Consider the following 24,630-nt stretch of genomic DNA (forward strand, 5'->3'; position numbering starts at 1 on the left):
TCGTAATTTATATTTTTTTTACTTCTGCATGTGATGTGGTTCAATACATCCTAAATTTAAAGATAACCATAATATGGTTTAATCTATTTTATTGATGTTTTTGGGTATTATGTTTATGACCAATGACTAAACAAATCTATGACATTGCAAATGCATCTTCCCCACCCTCTGCCCTCACAATTCTCAACTAGTTGAGGAGGCATTAACAGACATTTATGAATGCTGACAATAGATGGATAATTGAAAAGGTTAAAAATAGTATATATTGTTCCAACATTTGGTTCAGAATTTATTATTTTTAAAAGTGATTGCCATTATATATATTTACTGTCAATGTGTTAAGATCAAATAAAATATCATTTATATATAAAAGCTTTTATTTCCCCATATCACATTATTTTGTCCAAACTCCAAACATTGGCCATTGCTGTAAGGAAATCATCAATAGTCAAAGTCGTTCCATTAAGTGTGATTATAATTACAAAGAATTATAATTTTACTAGCTTACCGCCCACGGCTTCGCCCGCTTTCTCTAAGATTTGAGATTTAAACTATACTATCTCTCAAGTTGGAACGAACTCCACATGGTGTGCGAATTTTAATATAATCGGTTAAGTGGTTTAGGAGTCCATTGAGGACAAACATTGTGACACGAGATTTATATATATTAAGATATTGAAAGTCTTATATATTCCTATTTATGATCATTGAGATAATATGAATATGGAGCAGACATCACGAACAAAATCTGTGCGCCAAGCGCGGCGGCGCGGGGCGCGCGAATGACGGCTAGACAGTCATAGATTATGCGATGTCACTGACTCACCGCTATAGCGGCGACACTTTGTTTCATTCTGTCTATTTTATTGGGTGCCACTGATTACATGCACGTTGACTTGAAATTTTCTTTGTACTTACTTAATATTTATTTTAGGTATAAACTGACTTTACTACGCGGGGCTAACTATATCTGGCATATAAGTAAATAGTGACGTCATATGGAATAATTTAATTTTTTTCGTGTTTTAGGTTCAGTCAGGGAAGTTTTATTCCTTACAAATTGAGCCTTTTTTAGAAAAAAAATAATTTTTCCCTTTCTTCACGGCCCAGACATGGAAACCTTGAATAGAAAAAATATTAATTACTTATCTCTGAACTAGCAGTCCGCCCCGGCTTCGCCCGTGGCACATATTTCGCAATAAAAAGTAGCCTATGTTCTTTCTCAGGGTCTTAAGATTGTCTGTGCCAAAGGAGAATGCCCATGAAAGTATGGACCACAGTACAGTGTTGCGTCAATGCCAGAGTGGTTTTGGAGGGTTCTTCGATATTCAAAAGATTTTTACCAATTGATTTTTTTGTGATAAAAACAGGGGTTTTCAAGATATTGAGAAAAATGTGAAATAACCTCAAAACTTAAATAACCCCGATTTAGTTAGGTTTATGTGTGATTTAGGTAACATTTTATCGTCCATAGGTTATTTTTCGATTACTTAACATATTATTTAATCTATGCGTAGAGCTTATGCTTTCAGACAAAGTCTATCTGTTCATCGGCTAGTGTAGGTAGGCACCAGAAATCTTCCGGGACGGATTTCAAGAAAACCTAAATATATACTTAAAAAATGCCAATTGAGTTTTTATTCGGTTTATGTAATTCGGTTTATGTTGTTGTTGTTGTTGTTGTTTGAATCATTTTTTCACTACATATTCGAAGAAAGAAACAAATAAGAAATAACTGGTTACCTACCAAGCTATGTCATAATAATTTTTTTTTTATATATACATATTTATATTATTTTACTTCACTATCTTTGTTAAAACAACCTACAGTGTATAAACAATACCTTAAAGAGTGATTTTATGTTAATTGATTTTTTTTTATAATTCAATGAAAACAATAATCGATATTAATACATTTAGCTATTTACCATAGTAAATGTAATAAGTTACCGCTTGGTTACCGTGGTAACCTGTAATGGACACTAATTAATCTATAATAATGGATCTAAACAATTACATGTCTTATTAGATTTTACAAAACATTCCCTGTTCAAAATATATTTTCCGATGGTAAGAAGGCCTCTAAATTGCCGAGATTTTTTTTTAATAGTATTGTTGTCTTGATGCATGAGAAAAACCAGTACCAAAAATGGGCATTCTCCTTTCATCAAAATCGGTCCAGTAGTTTATGAGCCTATTAATTACAATCAAACAAACAAACAAAGTTTTCCTCTTTATAATATTAGTGCAGATAAATAAATAATAATTCAATTATACGTTCAAGTCAGTAGCTTATACAATATCAATTAAAAACTTGATTAAAATCAATTAACAAAAAAAATTGGTGATTGAGTAATTGATTTTCATATTTCATGATTTCACCTTTTTTCAATTAACAACCAGTCTATGCTTTTCTAAATATGTAAAATTATTATTTTATACTATAAAAATATACGCCAGCAAATATTACTAACAACACTTATTTCATTCCCAATGTCATATCTTAAATTTTTAATCTATGACAAAATGTCGCCCGCCAAAAATTTTGCTCTAACTAAGTTTTAAAAATTATTATCTAATTACTTACTGATGAAAAGTTATTCCTTTGCACTTTTCCGTATTCTTTGTATTATTTGTGCAATATCGTAACACACACGTAGACATATTTGATGCGTTTCACTTTAAAACAAATAAAAAATGAGCGTGACGTTCGCGCCAATGAGCGGAGCAAGCGACTGAGTGCAGTTACGCCAGATGACGTATGTTGAGCGGAACATATGTGATGTAGGCGGTATCGACTCCATATTAATATTATCTCAATGTTTATGATTACTATTTTGAATTAAATGTAAGAGGTGAGATTTTCATCACCAACAATATATTATGTAAAATACAGATTAGTTATTCTGTTTAATCTGTCATTCACTTTGACATTGACGTATTAATTGACAGGAATCCAATTGGCATTTTTCCATAATTTGTTATTTGCTGTCATTTTTTCAGTTTCCTATCATCATTAACATGACTTACGTATTTCGTGTAGTTTAATTCAAATAAATAAACTAACTTGTCCACTACAGTGTTAGTGACAAGAATTTAGTTTAACTGAACAAGTGTTTGTTATTTACCAAGTTATTCATGTGTGAAATGTTATAATTGGTGACATAACCTATAATCTTATATCGTGCCTTAGTACTGTAAAGTTTATAAACCCTCGTCATAGTTTAAAAGGTTGAATAAAATGGAAAATGAAAGAATCAGAAACGTTATCCGTGTGGGTTCAAGGAAAAGCGAGGTATTCAAATCGTCTATCTATTAGATAACCGATAAGCAGATACCTACTGTATTAGTCGTATTATTTTAGTTTTTAGATAATTTATTTACGATAATATAATCGAAATTTGCGACAAAATACATTATTAGGTGAAGAAAAACTGAAATGGCATTTCAACTCTCAGGGACATTAAACATGCTCTGCCTATATTATGCAAATTAAAATATTGTATAATACAACTTGTTTTGTAGTTCAAGTTTTATCATGAATTAAAGTGACATTAAATTATTGTATCTGTTTAAGTTTTGTGAATCAATATGCATATAAATAAAGCTAACTTCTTCAAAATTATATTTCTATTCTTTTTTTCATTATTATAATATTATATAACAAGATGGGAGACCTTTGTAATTTGTAAAATAAAATCATATTGGATTTTGGAAAAACATGAAGTCCATGTCAGTGATTAAACTCATAATAAGGAGGAATAAATATTTAAGCCAAATAATTTAAAAACTCATTTCAATATTATTTATGAATTGTTTATTTATTTATTTTTTATTTACTAATAATAAAATACAATTTTATTTCAGCTGGCGCTCATACAAACAAACTATGTAATAGATTGCTTGAAGAAAGTGTATCCAGATAAAGAATTTACATTAGGTAATAATAACTTAATTATTTAAAGTATATAGATCAATGAAAACTATCTCAGGTAACTAATTAAACCATTCATGTTTTAGAAAATAATTAAATTATGTATTATATATATTATTATATGTATATATTATGTATGTTCATTTTCTATTTGTTTAAAAGTATATATTCATTTAATACTGACCATATTTGATACTGGCTGTGCCCCGCGGTTTTACCTGCATAGCTCCTGCAGGTCTTAGCGTGATGGTATGGATGGTAGCCTATAGTCTTCATCGATAAATGGGCTATCAAATACCGAAAGAATTTAACAAATCGGACAGGTAGTTCTTGAGATTAGCATGTTCAATTAAACAAAAATCTCTTCAGCTTTATAAATAATTGTAATATAATATGTATTTATATATTATGTGATTTTAATAAATCTTATTTATAATAATGACAAAAAATCATTAAACATTCTACTTTAAGCTTCAAAAGGGATCTCTAATATAGTTATTAAACAGTTATAGTGAAGAGGAAATATTATTAATGACTGCATCTCCCCTCTGTAACATAATATATGAGCTTTACTGCAGTTATCCTTATTTGTATTATAAATGCAAAAGTGTTTGTTTGTCCGCTAAAGTTAAACATATTGAAATTAAAATTAGTAACAATATAAATTTGGGCATAGAATGATCTAACAACGACTTTTTGTTAATTTATGGAACACCAGATTTCCGCCCGCGTCGCCCGCGTTTGTCCAAAAAAAAACCAATATATTTCCGTTCCCATAGGATTTCCTGGATTAAACCTATCCTATTTCCTTTCTTAAGTTTCAAATTATCTCTGTACTTACCAAATTCCATCAAAATCGGTTCAGTGGTTTAGGCGTGAAGAAGAGACAGAAAGACTAACAAACACACAGACGGAGTTTTTCGTATTTATAATATTAGTTCGGATAATAAAGAGTTTTTAAACTTTACGCTTGCAAATATTAATTACGAAAATATAGTATTTGTGTAAAACGATAAGATAAGAAATTAAAAGGTGCATGATATCAGTGACCTAATGATGCTTTGATTTAACCTAAATAACTATAGTTTAATTTGTATCAATTCTGCATTAACACTCTAAAACATGACATTTTTTAAAAATTAAATTCATACAATGCACCATTTTTTAAAAGTAATATTTTGTGCAAAAAAAATTATCCATATTGAATATCGAGAAATCACGAGCGCGTCTTTCGCCTGGTCATCTATTTTTTTTATGCTATTTTTTTTTAGTAAATATTTGACTGAATATTAAAAAACTTGATATGAAATAACATTTTTATTATCTGCAGTAACCATGACAACCCTGGGTGACCGTATACTTGATGTGTCGCTCCCGAAAATCGGGGAGAAATCACTCTTCACAAAGGACCTTGAAGACGCATTGAGAAATAATACTGTAGATTTTGTAGTTCATTCTTTAAAAGATTTACCGACAACACTACCAGATGGACTGGCTATAGGAGCTGTTTTTGAGAGGTAAGTTATTGAATTTTATATTTAGTTTCTATAAAGCATTCAAAAGCTTTATAAATATAAATTTTTAAAGAATAGAAAAATTTCCATCTCATAGCGGGTTTCAAATTTGAATTCGAATGTCGAAAAACGCGAGCTCGAATCCTGCATGTCACAATTATACCGAATCTATTGCAGATCCAAAAAAAATAGAATGTTGCTAGGCAAGTTATACTTAGTAAGATTGTAGCCATAGAGTATAGAAACCGGTTTTAATTCTATCAATAATTTATTTATTAAGGCGCAGATAAACACAATTATTATAGACGTAGTATTTTTATTTTAATATTACCTACTTCAGATTCATTTACTTTACGTATCGTTTTGTAATGCATTAAACACGTTTCGAAATCAACAAGAAGACATGAGAAATGCAACAAGATTTTTTAATTCAATGGTAATAAAAAATTCGTTGTACTCGGTACATAATACCGTCAGGAACAAAAATTTAGATATCCAATGTGTTAAATTACGCCATTTTGTTTAATCACGCACATCTTATTTCACAAAATTGTTCTTAAATTTGCGTTTTTGAAAAGTGTTTTTAGATTCTTAGTAAAATTAAAAACAATGGCGTAGTCTTACTATTATTAAATTCGTAAGGCCGTCCATTAATCACGTGATGTTTTTTTTTGGCATTTTTTGATCCCCCCCTCCCCCTTGGTGATACGTGGTGAGGTTTAAGACTACCCCTCCCCCCTATATCACGTGTATTTTTTCGTACCTGCAAAGAATCTATTTTTTTTATTTATAAAAAAAATACTGGTATAAGTATCATCTAATTTTATTATATAAAATTAAAGGCTACTATAATAAACGTTCAGAGTAGTAGACAGAAAGATTGCAGTTTGTTTTTGAATGACATAAAAATAATGAAAGAAATGCGAAAAAATGGACGCGTTTGACTAAAAATAAATACACGTGATATTTACCTTTACCCCCCCCCCCCCTCCCCCTGGTGATACTTCGTGATTTTTTGATGGACCCCCTCCCCCCCTTTTGAGCCTCACGTGATTAATGGACAGCCCCTAAAGCACTATTTAATGGGAACTATTTTTTAAAATAATTAAAATAATTTCCTAGAACTAGAATGTAGTATTGCACACTCGACTAATGCCTACAATTTTATCGCAAATTATATTTTTAAAACCATTTATTTCGTTGATAATGAATGAATATTTTATTATTTGATGAACATAATTATGTTTAACCTGAGAAATAATAAAATTAATTAGGTATGATACAATCAAACTAGCTAAGAAATGACGAATATGGATCTACCTGTATAACTTATAGTCGTGTGTGTCTTAAAAAGTTAGGTGCTTTAAAGTAAATAGAAATAATTATTAAGCTTTTAAAAAGTTATGGTGTAAGATATTTAAAAAAATTACGTTTTTTCAACAGAGAAGACCCGAGAGACGCGCTAGTCGTGCGGGAAGATATCAAGGAAACCACACTCGCTGACCTTCCAGAAGGTTCAGTCATTGGTGAGTTATCTAATACAGTGCTATTTGTTATATTGTTTTTCTATGGTAGTAATAGTAATATCACCTTGGGCCATTTATTTACTAATGTAATTGATAAAGCACTTCATACAGAAATGTATGTATGCATCTATACTAATAGTTATTATAAAGCTGAAGAGTTTGTTTGTTTTTTTAATCTCAAGAACTACGGGTCCGATTTGAAAAATTCTTTCGCCAATTTTAAAAATATAGGCCAGTCAACCTATAAAATACTAGCTGTGCCCCGCGGTTTTACTCGCGTTGCTCCGCTCCTGTTGGTCTTAGCGTTATGATAGACTTCCTCGATAAATGGGCTATCTAACACCGAAAGATTTTTTCAAATCGGAGTAGTTCCTGAGCTTAGCGCGTTCAAACAAACAAACAAACTCTTCAGCTTTATAATATTATAGTATGTATAGATAATAGATTTATTCAATGTGTTTTTTTTTTTGTCTTTCAAAAGTCAAATCATAGACTTTCACTTCGCAACGGAGCGATTTCATGTTATGATTTTTTGTCTGGATATAATTTAAAGACTACAGAGTGATATAGGCGATGCAAAGAATAAAATATTTTTATTTATGATACATTTAACTATTATTTGTATTTTTTAACTTTATTAAAATGTATTTTTAAAGGTACATCATCATTACGTCGAACAGCACAATTAAAAGGTAGTTACCCTAAACTAAAAGTGATCGACGTTAGAGGGAACCTTAACACGCGGTTAAGGAAACTCGACGATCCTACAACGGAATACAGCGCATTATTGCTTGCACACGCCGGCTTACAACGTATGGGATGGGGAAATAGGGTCACTAAGGTAAGTTATTTCTAAGTATTTATGATTTTTTGTACGAATCATTTTAAATATTCATAAATAGGGCTTAAATTTCATAGAACAGGTGTATCTAAAATACTAACAGGATTATTGATGTATCTATACTAATATTATAAAGCTGAAGAGTGTGTTTGTTTGTTTGAACGCGCCAATCTCAGGAACTACTTATCAGATTTGAAAAATTCTTTCGGTGTTAGATAGCCCATTTATCGAGGAAGGCTTATATATCATCACACAAAGACCGCGAGGCACAGCTAGTTACAATAATAAAACAACGGTTTTAGAAAAGAAAAGTCTATTTTTTATTATTTAGTACATTTTATAGTATAGTAACGATTATTTTTTAGATATTATAGACTCGATAGACATTTTTTACTAAATAAAGCAAGTTACGACGTCACTTTGCCTAGAAAAGTACTATTACGTCTATGAATAATTTAGTACTGTATACAAAAAAATGCTTCTCTATATGTACATAATACATATAATATGTTTCAACCACACCCAAAAAACAATATCTTTATCAGTCTACATGCAAATTATAAACGCACGCATGAAATATCGTCTTGACAATGAAAATCTTTGTTCGGATTCAATAACAAGGACTAAATTAATGTTCGTAAATTACAATGTGATTAATTGCCAATTATTAAAAACTAAACTAGAACACCGGTCAAGGTTGGTTGAGGAAGTAATTATGAATCGTGAATAATTTACTGATCTGTGAAAATATTTATACGCTATTGTTTTTTTTTTACGTATGTGTGTGTCTATTTACTGCTATATTTTTCAGGTGTCATGATTTAAATGTAACATTAATTGTATGCGTTTTGTCTTCTATCTTAAACAGCTGTTTGTTAAAATAGAAAAAAAAAAGTTTTTCTGTATCAATAAGAAAATTTAACTAAACTTTGTATATTTAGAAGCTTCTATGCGCTTTGAAAAGGTCTTCATCACCCTATTTTTCTTCCTACCTTTCAGAATATATTAAATAGTCTCAAATTTATTAAGGCCAATACAAACAAACAAATTGCAATAAATTAAAACTATAATACAAAACTTTAAATCAGTCTTGTCTTTCGATTTCAATTGTATATTCATGGTTAAAATCCATTTCCAAAGTTTTTCTCTATAAATAGCATATTATTCACATAATTATACTAAAGAATATATTATTTTTAACCGACTTCAAAAAAAAGGAGGAGGTTATCAATTCGGCCGGTATGTTTTTTTTTTTTTTAATGTATGTACACCGATTACTCCGAGGTTTCTGAACCGATTTACGTGATTCTTTTTTTGTTCGATGCGGAATGGTGTCGAATTGGTCCCATAAAAATGTTATTCGGATAGGCCCAGTAGTTTTTATTTTATGAGCATTTTTGTCTGTATTTGTAAATGTTGCAAGTGCAAGTTTGAAGTCGGTTGTTTTTAACGCAGTTATCACTTGTAGGTGTTACCATGTTCAGAAATGATGTACGCAGTGGGCCAAGGGGCTTTGGCGGTAGAATGTAGAGCGGATAACGAAGAGATCCTAGAAATGTTGGCGCCTTACAACCACGTGGAAACGTATTGCAGAGTCTTGGCTGAGAGGAGCTTTTTGAAGACTTTAGGTTGGTATTGCCAGGCGAAAAAAAAAATCGTGCATTTATTATAAGAAAGTTGTTCATACTGTAAGTTCTTTCTCATTCAAAAAACAGAATTATTTCTAGTAGAGGTGATCAAAATACACACACTATCTAATTGATCTATTTTTCTAATCACTACGCGCAAAAAATATATAAAAACAAAAAGATATCATTATTTCCTTTTAAAAACTATTTCCCAGTAGAGTTATAATATAATAATATTATCTATATTCAATACAGTAAATACGTTTTTAAACTTTATTATTATTATAATTTACAGGTGGCGGTTGCAGCGCCCCCGTAGGAGTTTCGACCAAACTAAAAAAACTAGACACGAATTTCTCTCTAACCATATCTGGAGGTGTCTGGAGTTTAACGGGAGACACAAGGATAGATCACACGCTCGAACAAACATTCGAACAAATAAAGAAAACACAGAAACACAAACTAAGCCCCACAGAAGATGAACCCAAAAAGAAAATCAAAGTAGACGAAACTAGAACGGATAAAAACTACAATCCCTTGGAAGAAATGGACAGAATGATAAAGGAAAGGCGGGGAAATTTAAGCTGTGTTGATACAAGAACTCCAGAAGAAATTAAAGCACTATCGGAAACTATATTTTGTGGTTTGACAGAAAATAAAAGTATTCCGCTCGATGTGATTCAGAAATGTGATAGTTTAGGTCGAGATCTGGCAAATGAATTGATATCTAAAGGCGCTTTAGAGGTTATGAAGGTATCTCAAGATATTATAAGAAGTTCTGTGCAATCTTGATGTTCCGACGCAATTTTTTTATATTTTATTGAATTTTAAATTTTGCTCATATAGGAAAATTATTTTTTTTGTAATTGATATACGGTAGTAAAAGCTCTGGCAATATGAAATTAAAATGTATGCTTTCAAAATAAATTTGCAATATTTATGTTGAGCATACAAAGAAAAATGTACAAATTTTTAGTAAATTTTTGTTGTCGGTTTTAAAGAATGTTTTCAAGGAAATATTATTTATTTTTTAAGTAATATATTTGGTTGAATATTTAATAACTAAGCGACGAGATCAGAGAACATTTACCCTACCAGTCCTTATTTTAACATTGGGTGATAAAAAGTTACATTCCTAAAACAGGCTTTTTGACAAAATTATAGTTTTTGAGAGCCCATTCATTCTTATTATCTTTATATTATGATGTGCTCAATTTTGATTCTCGCCAAAAGTCCCTTCTATGAATTAATTATTTCCGATAATTTCTTATTTATGAACTTTTTCAAGTAATAATTTCACATTGCACAAAGTCAAATGTGATTTTCTTACTAAAGTCTTTCGGGTGCTATTTCATAATACTATGTGTATGTGTGGGTACATGTATACATGTAGGTGTACATCTTTTTTTATACATTTTTTGTATGAAATGGAAAACATATTATGTATCCCATATAAGTATGGAACCCATGTAATATATCTGTTTGTTACTTTTTACCCAATTTTTTTTATCTGGTGCTAAATAATATACACAGTCGACACACCGATAAATATATAATTTACCTTATATTGTGTTCACTTCATAAAGGTGCAAGGGGAATGGTTTTTGGGTTCCGATATAATAAACTTATGTATAACTTAGTTCAATTCATGATTTGAATCATTATTCTATGTTCTTATTAACCCTTCTTTTTCAAATAGATTAATGTCATCAATTTTTTATGTGTCAAGGTTTATTTGTATGTTATCGCCAGTTTGCTGTATTTCAATAACTTTTTTCTTTGATCTCTGAAGAATTGAACTCAGTCCTAAACATCCTTATAAAATATTAGGAAAAATATACGTATTGTATGTAAACACGTAACCTTACGTAATAGTTTATTCTTATATCAAATAGAAAGGTGATGTTAGTTACGATGTAATAATTAAAAAGTTTGGGAAGAACAAATACTTGAAAATTGTCATAATATTTATATAATATTGATATTTATTTTTGCCACATATATTAACATCAAATATTGTTTTTCAGTTTTATATTTTAAACAACATTTAATATATTAAGTTAAGTATGTACTTTTTTGTTTAAAAGTTCTTGTTGTGTTAGAAATTGAAATTTCAGAGCATTGTTTCAAACTTCATTGCTGTGAAGAGAGAATATTGGAGCTCTCTTATGACCTTAGACGATCTTAATGCATGACAAATATACAAAATTTATATGTATAAAATTAATATATTAAGAGGTCAAGCCGCATGACTCATGCGTCATGCATTTGAACAAATAATATGATCATCTAGGTTACTAGGACCTAACGAAAATGCAGACAACTACCAATTTGTAAATATGTATTGTTATTAGTATAGTAATGTTATTGCGGAATTGTTTTGTAAATATGTTTAGATAGGTACTTATTAATAATCGGACATTATAATCACGTACTTATTGTTATTGTTGATTTTGGGATATTTTATGAATAAATGGTGAAACTGGGTACAATTATATAGTTTTATTTGTAGCGACCAACTAAGCAAAAAATGAATTCGCTAAAGTGGTTTTTGAGTTTATTAGTTACTTACCTACACGAAAAAATATTATATTAGAGTAGATATTATGTGATTGGAAGTGAAAAATATATATTTCAAATACTATATCTATCTGATCTGAAAATTCCTGCCGAATAAATATACCTATTTACTGAATTGACGAAACGCACCATGAAATGGGCCATGAAAGTTACAAATTAATGGTGCTTTTTCCAGTGCTAGGATGCGTAGCGAAGGATGTGTTTGTAAAGAACCAATCATATAGCTTCACTAGCGTTCCGCCCCGGCTTCGCCCGTGGTACCTACAATCTATATGTTTAAACTATCCTATCTCTTAAGTTGGATCGAATTGCACATGGTGTGCTAATTTTATTATAATCGGTTAAGGGGGGTTAGGCGGTCAGCGAAAATTCAGCTATTCGGGCCTGAGGTAAGCGGTGAGGGGGTCCGCGTTTAGTATGGAATCAACGTGCTCGAAACTAAAAATCGTAAGCGCCATTCACATTTTTATCAAAAAGTGAATGAAAATATTTAGTATTTTCAAAATCTAAAACAGTCAGGAAATCGACAAGGTAAATACCTATATATTTGTGATTTTATACAAATTATTATCGTAAAATACGGTTGTAATGAGCATTTATATGATTAACTTCAGGAATTTTTTTTATCGAGCAAAATTTTTCCAATCGTGTTTTGGAAACAGTCATCCCATCACACATACGTTCTGTAATACATATTAGAAATTCCAGTGCGAAAAAACTTCAATATTTTCAATTATAGCTCATAGAAAACAGTCCATTTTGCCGTGTTCACCTACTAAGGGCCCTTAAGTGGTTTAGGAGTCCATTCAGGTCCGGACCGTGAACTTGTGGGGCCCTGGGCTGAAACTACCCAGGGGCCTTTTTTTTTTTGGAAATGTTTATATTTTCTTAATACTTACTTTCGCAATTTTGTTATTTTAACATATTCAAATTTGATTTTAAATCGTTTTATTAATTCTGGAGTCTATCGCGGACAAACAAAGTACCTAACACGTAATTTTTTTATACATATTTAGAAGATAATAAAAAAATAATAAAATAATGTTATTCATCCATACTAATATTTTAAATGCGAAAGTAACTCTGTCTGTCTGTCTGTTACTCAATCACGCCTAAACTACAGAACCAATTTGCATGAAATTTGGTATAGAGATATTTTGATACCCGAGAAAGGACAAAGGCTACCTTTTATTGCAAAATATGTACCACGGGCGAAGCCGGGGCAGACCACTAGTTTATTATAAATTAGTAAAAGAATCGGACAGTTATGTTATTTAAATAATAATTTAGAAATTAACCTTTCTCCATTTTTGTGCTGCAAATTCTTTTATTGGTCATCACATTGCAAGTCTTTTGTTAGATCACAATGTAAATAAATATGTAAATAGTAGTAAAACGTAAATAGTTATATATTGACACCCTAAAAGTTGTCTCAAAACCTACATATTATGGTAGAAATTCAAAATGAAAATTCCCGGAAAATGTCTGGAAAATATCCGGAAAATGCCTGGGAAATGCCCGGAAAATGCCCGGAAAATATCCGGAAAATGCGTGAAAATGTCCGGGAAAAGTGTGGAAAACGCCTGGAAAATCCTCGGAAAATGCCTGGAAAATCCTCGGAAAATGCCAGGGAAAAGCCTGGAAAATATCCGGAAAATGCCTGGGAAATATCCGGAAAATGCCTGGGAAATGCCCGGAAAATTCCTGGGAAATATCCGGAAAATGCCTGGGAATTTCCCGGAAAATTCCCGGAAAATATCTGGAAAATTTGATGATGATGATGGACAAAATGCGTGAAAATGTCCGGGAAAAGTGTGGAAAACGCCTGGAAAATCCTCGGAAAAGGCCTGGAAAATGGCATTTTCCGAGGATTTTCCAGGCGTTTTCCACACTTTTCCCGGACATTTTCACGCATTTTCCGGACATTTTCACGCATTTCTCAGGCATTTTTCGGATATTTTCCGGGCATTTCCCAGGCATTTTCCGGGAAATTCCCAGGCATTTTCCGGATATTTCCCAGGCATTTTCCGGATATTTTCCAGACATTTTCCGGGAATTTTCATTTTCCGGGAAATACCTGTAAAGTAATAAGTACACCTCCCCTGTATTCCGGGGATTTCCAGGCATTTTCCGAGGATTTTCCAGGCGTTTTCCACACTTTTCCCGGACATTTTCACGCATTTTCCGGACATTTTCACGCATTTCCCAGGCATTTTCCGGATACATTTTCCGAATATTTTCCAGGCATTTTCCGGGATTTTTCCGGGCATTTCCCAGGCATTTTCCGGATATTTTCCAGGCTTTTCCCTGGCATTTTCCGAGGATTTTCCAGGTATGTTCCACTTTTTCCCCGGACATTTTCACGCAGGCATTTTCCGGGGACATCCGGAAAATGCCTGGCAATGCCTGTATAATTCCCGGAAAATGCCTGTAAAAGTCCCGGAAAATGCGTGAAAATGTCTGGAAAAAGCGTGGAAAATGCCACTTCAAATTTGCGAAGTAATTAAAGCAGAAAACCAAAAAAAGAAAAAGAAAGCTAAAATCTTTCATATTAAATGTATATGGGATATTCATATTTCATACTTAATGTATGGGAGGGTTTAAAGATAATTTTTTGATATTTCTCGATTTATTTTTAAAAATTTATTACGGCCATTTTACTCATAAGGTTAAGTACTTTCAATATCAGTTTAAAGTTTTTTTTTTATCTGTAATAGTTACGGAATAATCGCCTATGCACACTATCTTAACGATTACAGCCTGTATATGGGAAAGTAAGAGAAGGATTATATGACTCTGGTATAGGATGTAAAGTGAACAATATATTACAACAAAGAGGAGGTCATCATCAGCCCATACGTGTTTCCACTGCAGGGACATAGGCCTCCTCTATTAAGTCAATATATCAAAAAGAATTATTGTTACTTTTGAGCCATGCACTTTCGATATCAGTTTAAAGTTTTTTGTTATCTGTAATACTTACGGAAAAATCGCCTGTGCACACTTAACGATTACACCCTGTATAAGTATTTACAGACTTACAGCTGGGTATCTCGAATTCCGAGATTCTTACCTAATTTAACCTTACATGACTTGACCATAACTCGTTCGGGCTCGTACATAAGAGTTAAAACGCATTCAATAACGCATTTTTTTTCTTTCTTTCTTCTTTCTTTCTTTCATTTCGTTAAAAAATGACAAATGTTTATAAGTATATAAATTTTTAATAGTACGTTGATAGTTATAAAAAAATTATTTCGGTGTTAGATAGCCCATTTATAGTGGAAGGCTATTATATCATCAGGCTAAGACCAACAGGATCTGAGCCACGTGAGTGAAATCGCGGGGCGCAGCTAGTTATTATTATGTATAACTACCTATATAAAATAACCAAATAGTTTCAATAAATGAGATTTATTTTCTATAAGTTGAAAATCAACATGCAAACATCCTTTTAGGTACATGTTAGCAAAAGTTATTGAAGTAGGTAGTTATGCGATTTTCATCAATTTTTTTTTCGAAAACCGACTACAGATTTTTTTTCAAATTATCGCCCATTGTTTTTATCGGGGTGTGGGGGCCCTTTTAACCTCGGGGCCCTGGGCTGCAGCCCATAAAGCCCATGGGTAGATCCGGCCCTGAGTCCATTGAGGACAAACATTGTGACACGAGATTTATATATATTAAGACTAGCTTACCGCCCGCGGCTTCGCCCGCTTTCTCAACGATTTGAGATTTAAACTATCCTATCTCTCAAGTTGGATCGAACTGCACATGGTGTGCGAATTTTATTATAATCGGTTATGTGGTTTAGGAGTCCATTGAGGACAAACATTGTGACACGAGATTTATATATATTAAGATTTACCTCGCCTCGGTTAGCACAGCTCTAGTGGAAACGATTCAGCGTATTAGGTTTTTTGCTTAGATAAAGGATTTTTGCGGAGACCAATCCTTAATCTAAGGTTTTTTGCTCATACGAAACAAGCGATTTATGTGTGCGAGATATGTTAATTAGTTCTATAATTTTGAGTAAATAGAAAATATTTCAAAGCATCCTCGTAGTTCGCACGACACATTTCCCTCGCACATTATTTTTGGAAAAGCACCCTACGCAATGATATTATATACACAAAATATCATTGACCCTGGTGTTTTCGTTTAACGGGGATTCCCCGTTTGCTTTATAGATCGTGATATTGACTAATAAAATATACGTAAATCTATATAAGTACTAATATTATAAAGCTGAAAAGTTTGTTTGAACGCCCTAATCGAACTACTGGTCTCATTTGAAAAATTCTTTTGATGTTTGATAGCATGTTTATCGAGGAAGACTATATATCATCTATAGGCTATATATCATGACGCTTAAACCAACAAAAGCGGGTGAAACCGCGGAGCCCAGCTATTCGGTCGATGTACAGTCGTGTGTCAATAAAATGTGTGAGGTTTTAGTAAAAAGAAATTGTCTTGTCTCCCATTTCCACTACAATAATTTTGGCCTAAATGGCAGTTTATTCATGTAAATTCTATTAAATATGATGTTATAATAAATAATATTTAAATAAAACAACAATTATTACAATACTTTTATTTCACAATAAAATCTCAATCAAAACTCAAGCATTCTTAACCAGTTGTGAACACAAATTCCTAATTAATAACACTAACAATACCTACATTATCGTTGAACTTTACTCTCATTAAAAACGCGTGAAGATTTAAACATGGCGATAATTTCAAGTACACGTTCACAGCCTCTGTACTCGAGTTGAAAATAAAGAAACGTGACAACAATAAAATAATTAAACGAAGCATGAAAATAAAAATAGAATTGAAATAACAATTTCGAAAAGTCAAAACGTCATTTCCAAAATCAAAACTGACATAATTAAAAAAAAAAAACAATAGACAAGATTTGACAGCCAGGAACTATTAAGCACAGATAAATAATTAAAAATCGAAAAAGGTAGATAGCGAAAGAATTGATAGGCCATTAAAACTAAAAACAATTTTATTATTTATTTATTCGACGTCCTCCTCCTGCAGCGCGCTGCCGCCGCTCGCCCGCATCGACGCGCGGAGACGCTCCGACACTTCGGGCAGCTTCTTGAGCAGAAGGTGGAAGATTGGCGCCGGCATTGTTTGTTGGAGTACCTGCAATTAAAAAAATATGTTATTAAATATACATTTTTAAAGAATATTGTATTATATTATGTTATGTCTGTATATTAACATCTAATATAATTTTTGAAGTGAAACTTCTTTAGGCGCGTTGATAGTAAAATTTCATGGTCGCATCATGGCAATACTGTCACATCATGGAGTAAAGCAACGATTTTGGTATCTTTGAATCTTGCCAAAGAAGTTCCACTTCTGACACGTGTTCTCGGCACACACGCTCTTTTTTTAATATGAACGCAACTGTATATACCCCAAAGTAACAATCTGATAAATAGATTGTGAAAATTAAGCCTGCTGTGAAAATTTAAATTGCAGTGTTTGTAAATAAATTATTAATTTAAAATGTTGTGTGGTTTTATGAAACCACGGTAAAAGTGAAACTTTTTTCACACTGTAAACATTTAACTAAAAATTATCGTATTCGTACGATAATTATCGTGCGTCACGCGACATGCGCTACACAGACCAAAAAGTTTGAGACGATGTAATAAAAGTTTCACTTTAATAATTTTAATTACTGTACAACTCTATACACATCAAATTGTAAAGTTTTGTAATAATTTCTTGCTACACAACTCATTCCTAAATTCTAATCTCATATACCTAATCAGAACTATAAGCTCATCTCTATTATCTACACGTATCAAATAACATATCAAGTATCTACTCACGCTAAGCAACTGCTGCGTCTGTCCGCACACAGCTACGGCTTGGCCGAGATGCTCAACACCCGCTTCCAGGTCACCAGCTGCCAACAACTCTTCACCAAGTTGGATCTGAAACATTACATTAATGTTATAACATCTTTATATGTTATCTGTATAAATTAAATTGCAACATTAACATGATTTTAAAAGAGCAACTATGGAGTTTCTTGCTGGTTCTTCTCCATAGATACTGCTTTCCGAATCGGTGGTAGTTGCTAAAAATATGTAATGACGATCGAAAGTGTTTGAGCTATGTAGAACAAGATTCAAGTTATATCATTTAGACCTAGAGGTAACTTATTTATAACCTTCTTTAAAATAAACTGTATTACAATTTACAACATGAATTCCATATTTGGTGCATTTTATACTATGAGTCAGAATCAGCAAAAATGCTGTATCATTAATTTTTTATTTTAAAATAAAAAAAAATAACTTATGTTATTAAAAAAATAACATGTGCGAGAAGCTTGCGCATATAAAAATGTACTAAAACTTGATGCGCAAACTTCCCCCACCACGCTACTCTTTGGCCAAGAGTTTGCCGGGCGCTATACAACCATATTTATGATAGTAAAACTATAATATCTTATCACTAATTTCCGCGCGCGGCTTCGCCCACGTTTTCAAAGCAAAACCCGTTCAGTTCCCGTTCCTGTTGGATTTCCGGGATACAAAGAAGCTCTTATTCTGGGTCTTCAGCAGCTACCTACATAGCAAATTACATTGTTATTGATTCAGTGGTATTTGCGTGAAAGAGTAACAAACATCCACCCTCACAAACCTTCACATTTATAATATTAGTAAGATTTAATCTAAAATCAATAGTATTATAATACCTGTTGTAGGAAGAAACGTTGCATGGCTTCATGATCATTTGTGTCTGGTAGCGGGCCGCCCATTGTGCGCGATCGTGACTCATTTTGTTGTGCCTTTTGTCTGCCTGTAATATTTTAATTAGATTACAATAAAATTCTTTATTACTGAATTTCGTTTTTTATTTTAATAAAGATCATTGAATTTACTTGGAAATACAATGAAGGATATGTCTGCCTGTCAGATTTTTTATAGTGAAATTCTTAATCTTTGATGTTCATTTTACTTCTAAAATAAAGCATCATTTCAGTAACTTAGAAAGACAAGTAGTTTAATTTATTTCAAGAAAACATGGAAAAACATATACAACTATAATAAACATATGTATTTGCTTATTTATTTCGTCGCCTAGGAACATATAACCCCATACAAATTACCATTCCTTATTCACGGTTTCTCTATTCGCGGCATATTTACGGAACCTATTACCCGCGAATAAAGAACTTTTACTGTATATTAAAAGTAGCTTTCCACAAGCAGCTTTACTTGTCTTGTACAAGTGAATTATAAAATTTCTATATTGCAATATAAATGAAAGAGAAACAAACACTTTCCCATGTTGTGATGATTAAATGCTTATAAAGAAAAAAATCTTAAATGCCTACTTGACTGAAAAATAAATATAACCTGCCAGAGACATTAGAAGGTTACCTATGATTTGTGAGCAATTAAAAAAAAAGAAATTGTTATTTAATGACGCTGGCAAGAAATATGTGCATTCTAACATTATTTATGTGTGCATTCAGATGTGTAAATATCACTTTCTATGTTTCTAATTGTTTATAGTCAGAATTATTGAGAGATACTTTATTTATATTATTGCTGCTTCATTACATTTAAAATTAATAAACCAAATGCCTTTTCTAATCTATACTAATTTTATAAAGCTGAAGAATTTGTTTGTTTGAACGCGCTAATCTCAGGAGCTACTGGTCCGATTTAAAAAAATATTTTGTTGTTAGATAGCCCATTTATTGAGGAAGGCTAGTTTATATATCATCACACTTAAACCAACAGGAGCGGAGCAATGCAGGTAAAACTGCGTGGCTCACCTAGATTAATATAAAATTTATTTAAGTAAATATTTTGCATCTTAATAAAAAAATTTTAACTTTTCTTTTCTCCTTACTTTAGCTACAGATGATATTTCTAATCACTTTAGGAATTATACAAGATTAAATAATAATTATCAAATATTTAAAATTGTTGTGACACTGTGTTATTTCTATGATGAAATGTTGTGTATACAGGGTAGGTCTAAGAATCAACCAACATTTATTTTATGATACCCCTAAATAATAAGAGTAAGGGAGAATAACGTTTACCAGACCAGCAAGTATTACTATAAATGCTAATTATTACATACACATAATGTATGACATGTATTTTAATGCTTCCTCAGAAATATTATATACTATATTTCTACAGGCTACAAATTTTCATGTTGAAGTAAACTCTTATTATAAAAATTAAGTTATTAAATAGTAATTAGGCGAAACACAAGACACAACCAACACCTAAATATATTTAGATAAATCCATTAGTCCAAAACAACTTCCAAAGAATTACATAAACAAATTTGTGAAAATTATTATAAAATGTTATTACTATATACTTCGTCTACTTCATTTGCTCATACATTACTGCAAGTCTATAGCGTAAACGTAACTGGTTTCTGGTAAAACAATATTGAGAGATTAAACTAAAAAACGTGACATTGTTACGTACCGAAAAATTTTTAGGTTGTTATTATACAACAGCTGATAATATATTACTTGTAAAGCACCGGAAAATTACTGCACAACGTTCATTTTAATATATAATGAAAATAAACTTTATAAACTTACGTTCTCTCAATTTCTTTTTGTAAAGGGGATCCTTTCTGCGTTGCTGATCAAAATACACACAATACCCTAAGAAAAGAGTTCCGGCTAGGCCAACTGCAATTCCAAGAGTTGTGCGTGTTAGTTCCATTTCAAAATATGTTTTGTAGCAATATATTCATATAAATAATCGAATTCCACGTCTTTTTAGTTACAAAATTTAATGTCCGCCATTTACTAAAGAGAAAGAATGAATTGAATGTTGGTATCCCTGTTTTTCACTATTGGTATTGTTATGATTTTTTGGATACGTTCTATTTATGTAACTATTTTAATAATTAGGTACTTAATAAATTCATGTAACTGAATTTCCTATTCTTACTTAATGCAGTATAATATAATTTTATAAGGACAGATTAATGTGTTTAAATGAGAATTTATGTAAAATTATAAACATTTTATTTTATCTATGATGCCCTGAACATGCGGTGGAAAACGGAAAATATAAATAAATTCAAAATTGCCATGTATAAAAAATATCGAATGTACACATGATTGAAATAAGAGATTTATCTTCCTTTTAAATAAATCCCTTTAATATTTATATATGCCGTTCGATCCTTGTAAGAAATACGCCTGTGAGATCCAGAGATGCCTTGTTGGTGAGTCAATTTAATATATTTTTAATTATGAAATCGCTCGCCGACTTCCGACATAATGTAGTCGCCATCTTTACTTCTATCCTTCAGTCGGCTCTAGATTTGCGGGCGTTTCATCGCCGTTTTTCAATGTTTTGCTCAATTATATCACAATTGTTCCTTTCAAAATATACATAAAAAGTTTGTGAAGTGTTGCGTAATAGTTTGGTGTGAAAATGAGTTTTTTCGGATTCGGACAGACAGCGGATATCGAAATTGTATTCGATGATGCGGACAAACGTAAAGTTGCTGAGGTAAAAACGGATGATGGAAAAAAGGAAAAGCTTCTGCTTTATTATGACGGTGAAACTGTTTCTGGACGCGTAAATGTGACGTTGAGAAAGCCTGGGTCGAAGTTAGAGCATCAAGGTATAAAAGTCGAGCTTATCGGACAAATCGAATTGTTTTATGATAGAGGTAATCATCACGAATTTATATCCTTGGTGAAGGAACTAGCCCGTCCCGGTGACCTTTTACAACACACCTCGTATCCCTTCGAATTCGCTAACGTGGAAAAACCTTACGAAGTGTACACGGGTGCGAATGTTAGACTCAGGTATTTTTTGCGAGCCACAATCGTTAGACGACTTACAGATATTGTAAAAGAAGTTGATATAGCTGTACACACATTATGCAGCTATCCCGATGTTTTAAATTCCATAAAAATGGAAGTAGGCATAGAAGATTGTCTCCACATAGAGTTTGAGTACAACAAATCAAAATACCACTTGAAAGACGTGATTGTTGGTAAAATATATTTCCTACTGGTCAGAATAAAAATAAAACACATGGAAATATCAATAATTAAACGAGAAACCACCGGTTCTGGGCCTAATACATTTACAGAAAATGAGACTGTTGCTAAATACGAAATCATGGACGGTGCTCCGGTAAGAGGGGAGAGTATTCCGATTCGAGTGTTTCTAGCTGGTTATGACTTGACACCCACAATGAGGGACATTAACAATAAATTCTCTGTAAGATACTATTTAAATCTTGTGCTAATGGATACTGAAGACCGCCGTTACTTCAAACAGCAAGAGGTCACATTGTGGAGAAAGAGTGACAAGTCCCGATTGCCGTTACATAATCCCCATCACCCACAAACGCAAACACTGGCAAATCCTCACCCTCAAAGGCAGCTTAGTGCATCGAGTGAAGAAAATTCTATAAGAACTGCTTCTCCTAATGCTCCAGAAAATTTACAAAGGTCTATTTCGCCACCCATGCCTACAGAAAAACAAAATGGCCCTGCACAAATGGAAAAGGAAGAACCAGATCTATTACCAAACAAATTATCCAATACCCATATTGAAAAACCACCGGAACTTCCTAAAAATAATGAAATATCTCAGCCTGTTAATGAACCTGAAATTGAAACGTTGGATGAAAAACCTCCAGTGTCTGAAAAACCTACAATTAAAAACCAAGAAGCAGAGAAACCTCAAATTAGTGAAAAACCTCAAATCAACGATAAACCAAAAGCAAAACCGCAAGCCGAAAAAATAATGGTTGCGGAAAAACCATTATTAGCGGAGAAACCACAGGTTGCAGAGAAGCCTGTATTATCACGACCGGAGAGTGTAGAAGCAAGTGCCAGCCAATAACCTCGTAATTTTGCGGTTGGCATTACGGCAACCCACAGAGACTGTATGTTTTCATATACGAAGACAATTGTTTAAACACATATGTATAGCCGATAGATTGTTATTGCCATTTCGTTTTTGATATTTTATCAACGTAGGTATATAAATAACTAATTAAGTGAAAACATTACGAAATTGTGATAAGGTATCTGAAAATAATGCACTAATATTTTAATTTATGGCACATCTCGAAGATGCTTTGCTGAAATGGAATCTTAAAGTACATATTTATTCAAAATTTAATCTAGGATAGAAGGAAATTATTGAAAATTGTATATTGTTGATGTATGCAAGAAAGTTTTTCATTTATTACTTTTTTATCTCATTTTTGATAAACATTCATTATTTACTATTGCATACAGAGCACTGTATTATATAGCTTAATATTGTTTTTGCAAGATTTGTATATTTTTTACACAAATTAGTGTATTGTGAGAAAGCAATATATAAATATCTTAGCCTTATATGTATATTAGGAAGGTCATGTCAAAGGGTGGTATTATATAATAGGTACCTCGTTAGATAATCTGTAGAAAACATTTTATTGTGGAAAACAAATTAATATAATTTCTAATATTTGTGTATGTCTTTTATAGGCCTACCATGACCATTAAATTCTAGATAAAAAGTCATTAATGCAAATACTAATATTTATAAAGAGCTTTTCATCCATACCATGCTATTAGAAGTATATTCTAATTGTAAATTCTAAACATATTTGCAACAAAAGCCTCCCAAGAGATTTGGAAGCTTCATACATAAATTATTAACTAGTTGTGGCAACTATTCTGATCGACAAGGTCATAAATAAACCAGTATCGTAAATGTGTTAATTTTTTCATTGTATGCCTCTATTAATTAGGGTTGTAACGGAACTCCGCCTCCGCCTCCGTTACTGCGGAACTTCCGCAAAGAATTTAACCTCCGCCTCCGCATCCGCCTCCGCAAAATTTATGCGGAGTCATATCGGAAGTTCATTTACGATCACAAACAACGCGCAAGGAGCGACGCTAGACGACGCGGCCGCTCGGCTGCGTGTTTTCAAGTGAAACGCACAGAGTGAAACGGTCGAGAGTTTGAACACGGAACACGGCCAAGCGGGTGGTGGAAGTGTGAGTGAATGAATAACAGGAATCAAAAGCGTCAGTTGTCAAAGCGTTCGTTTGTCAAGGAAGATCCCTTATTGTGGTGGAGATATAACATTAAATATAAAGTTTTTGCTCCCATAATTCGCATTTACTTATCGGCGCCACCAAGTTCAGTGCCAAGCGAACAGTTATTTAGTGCTGCTGGTTTAATTTACGAACCCTTGAGAAACCGCTTAGAAGGCGAAAAAGCCGCAAAGCTTTTGTTCGTAAAATATAATTTGCCTCTTGTCGATTTTGATTACTAAGATGAATCATCAATCATGAACATGTATGTACAATTGTACACATTATATATAACTAGTGATCCGCCCTGGCTTCGCCCGTGGTACATATTTCACAATAAAAGGTAGCCTATGTCCTTTCTTGGGTATCAAAAATCAAAATATCTCCATACCAAATTCCATGCAAATTGGTTCAGTTATCAGTAGTTTAGGCGTGATTGAGTAACAGACAGACAGACAAGAGTTACTTTCGCATTTATAATATTAGTATGGATATAAATAAATTTTGCTGACTCTATTA

At 32.2% G+C, this 24,630-nt stretch overlaps 3 protein-coding genes across 3 annotated transcripts; 2 read left to right on the top strand and 1 right to left on the bottom strand.

Annotated features, from left to right (window-relative positions):
* Positions 1-2,997: 2,997 nt before the first annotated feature.
* LOC123703823 (porphobilinogen deaminase) lies at positions 2,998-10,446 on the top strand. The gene is made up of 7 exons (XM_045651984.1): positions 2,998-3,295; positions 3,868-3,940; positions 5,265-5,451; positions 6,892-6,974; positions 7,631-7,815; positions 9,284-9,443; positions 9,739-10,446. Exons 1-7 carry the CDS (start codon positions 3,242-3,244, stop codon positions 10,233-10,235), a joined length of 1,239 nt encoding a protein of 412 aa, XP_045507940.1. The 5' UTR covers positions 2,998-3,241; the 3' UTR covers positions 10,236-10,446.
* A 6,156-nt stretch (positions 10,447-16,602) lies between these two features.
* Positions 16,603-20,883, bottom strand: LOC123703824 (mitochondrial import receptor subunit TOM20 homolog). The gene is made up of 4 exons (XM_045651986.1): positions 20,641-20,883; positions 18,757-18,860; positions 17,882-17,986; positions 16,603-17,183 (listed from the first exon to the last, which is right to left on the bottom strand). The coding sequence occupies exons 1-4, from the start codon at positions 20,765-20,767 to the stop codon at positions 17,052-17,054; spliced, it is 468 nt and encodes a 155-aa protein (XP_045507942.1). The 5' UTR covers positions 20,768-20,883; the 3' UTR covers positions 16,603-17,051.
* Positions 20,884-21,329: 446 nt separating this feature from the next.
* On the top strand, positions 21,330-23,785 carry LOC123703655 (vacuolar protein sorting-associated protein 26B). Its single transcript, XM_045651732.1, has one exon. The coding sequence runs from the start codon at positions 21,491-21,493 to the stop codon at positions 22,919-22,921; it is 1,431 nt and encodes a 476-aa protein (XP_045507688.1). The 5' UTR covers positions 21,330-21,490; the 3' UTR covers positions 22,922-23,785.
* The last annotated feature ends 845 nt before the right edge of the window (positions 23,786-24,630 follow it).

This window comes from Colias croceus, chromosome 27, assembly GCF_905220415.1.
Source record: "Colias croceus chromosome 27, ilColCroc2.1".
Lineage (NCBI taxonomy): Eukaryota > Metazoa > Arthropoda > Insecta > Lepidoptera > Pieridae > Colias > Colias croceus.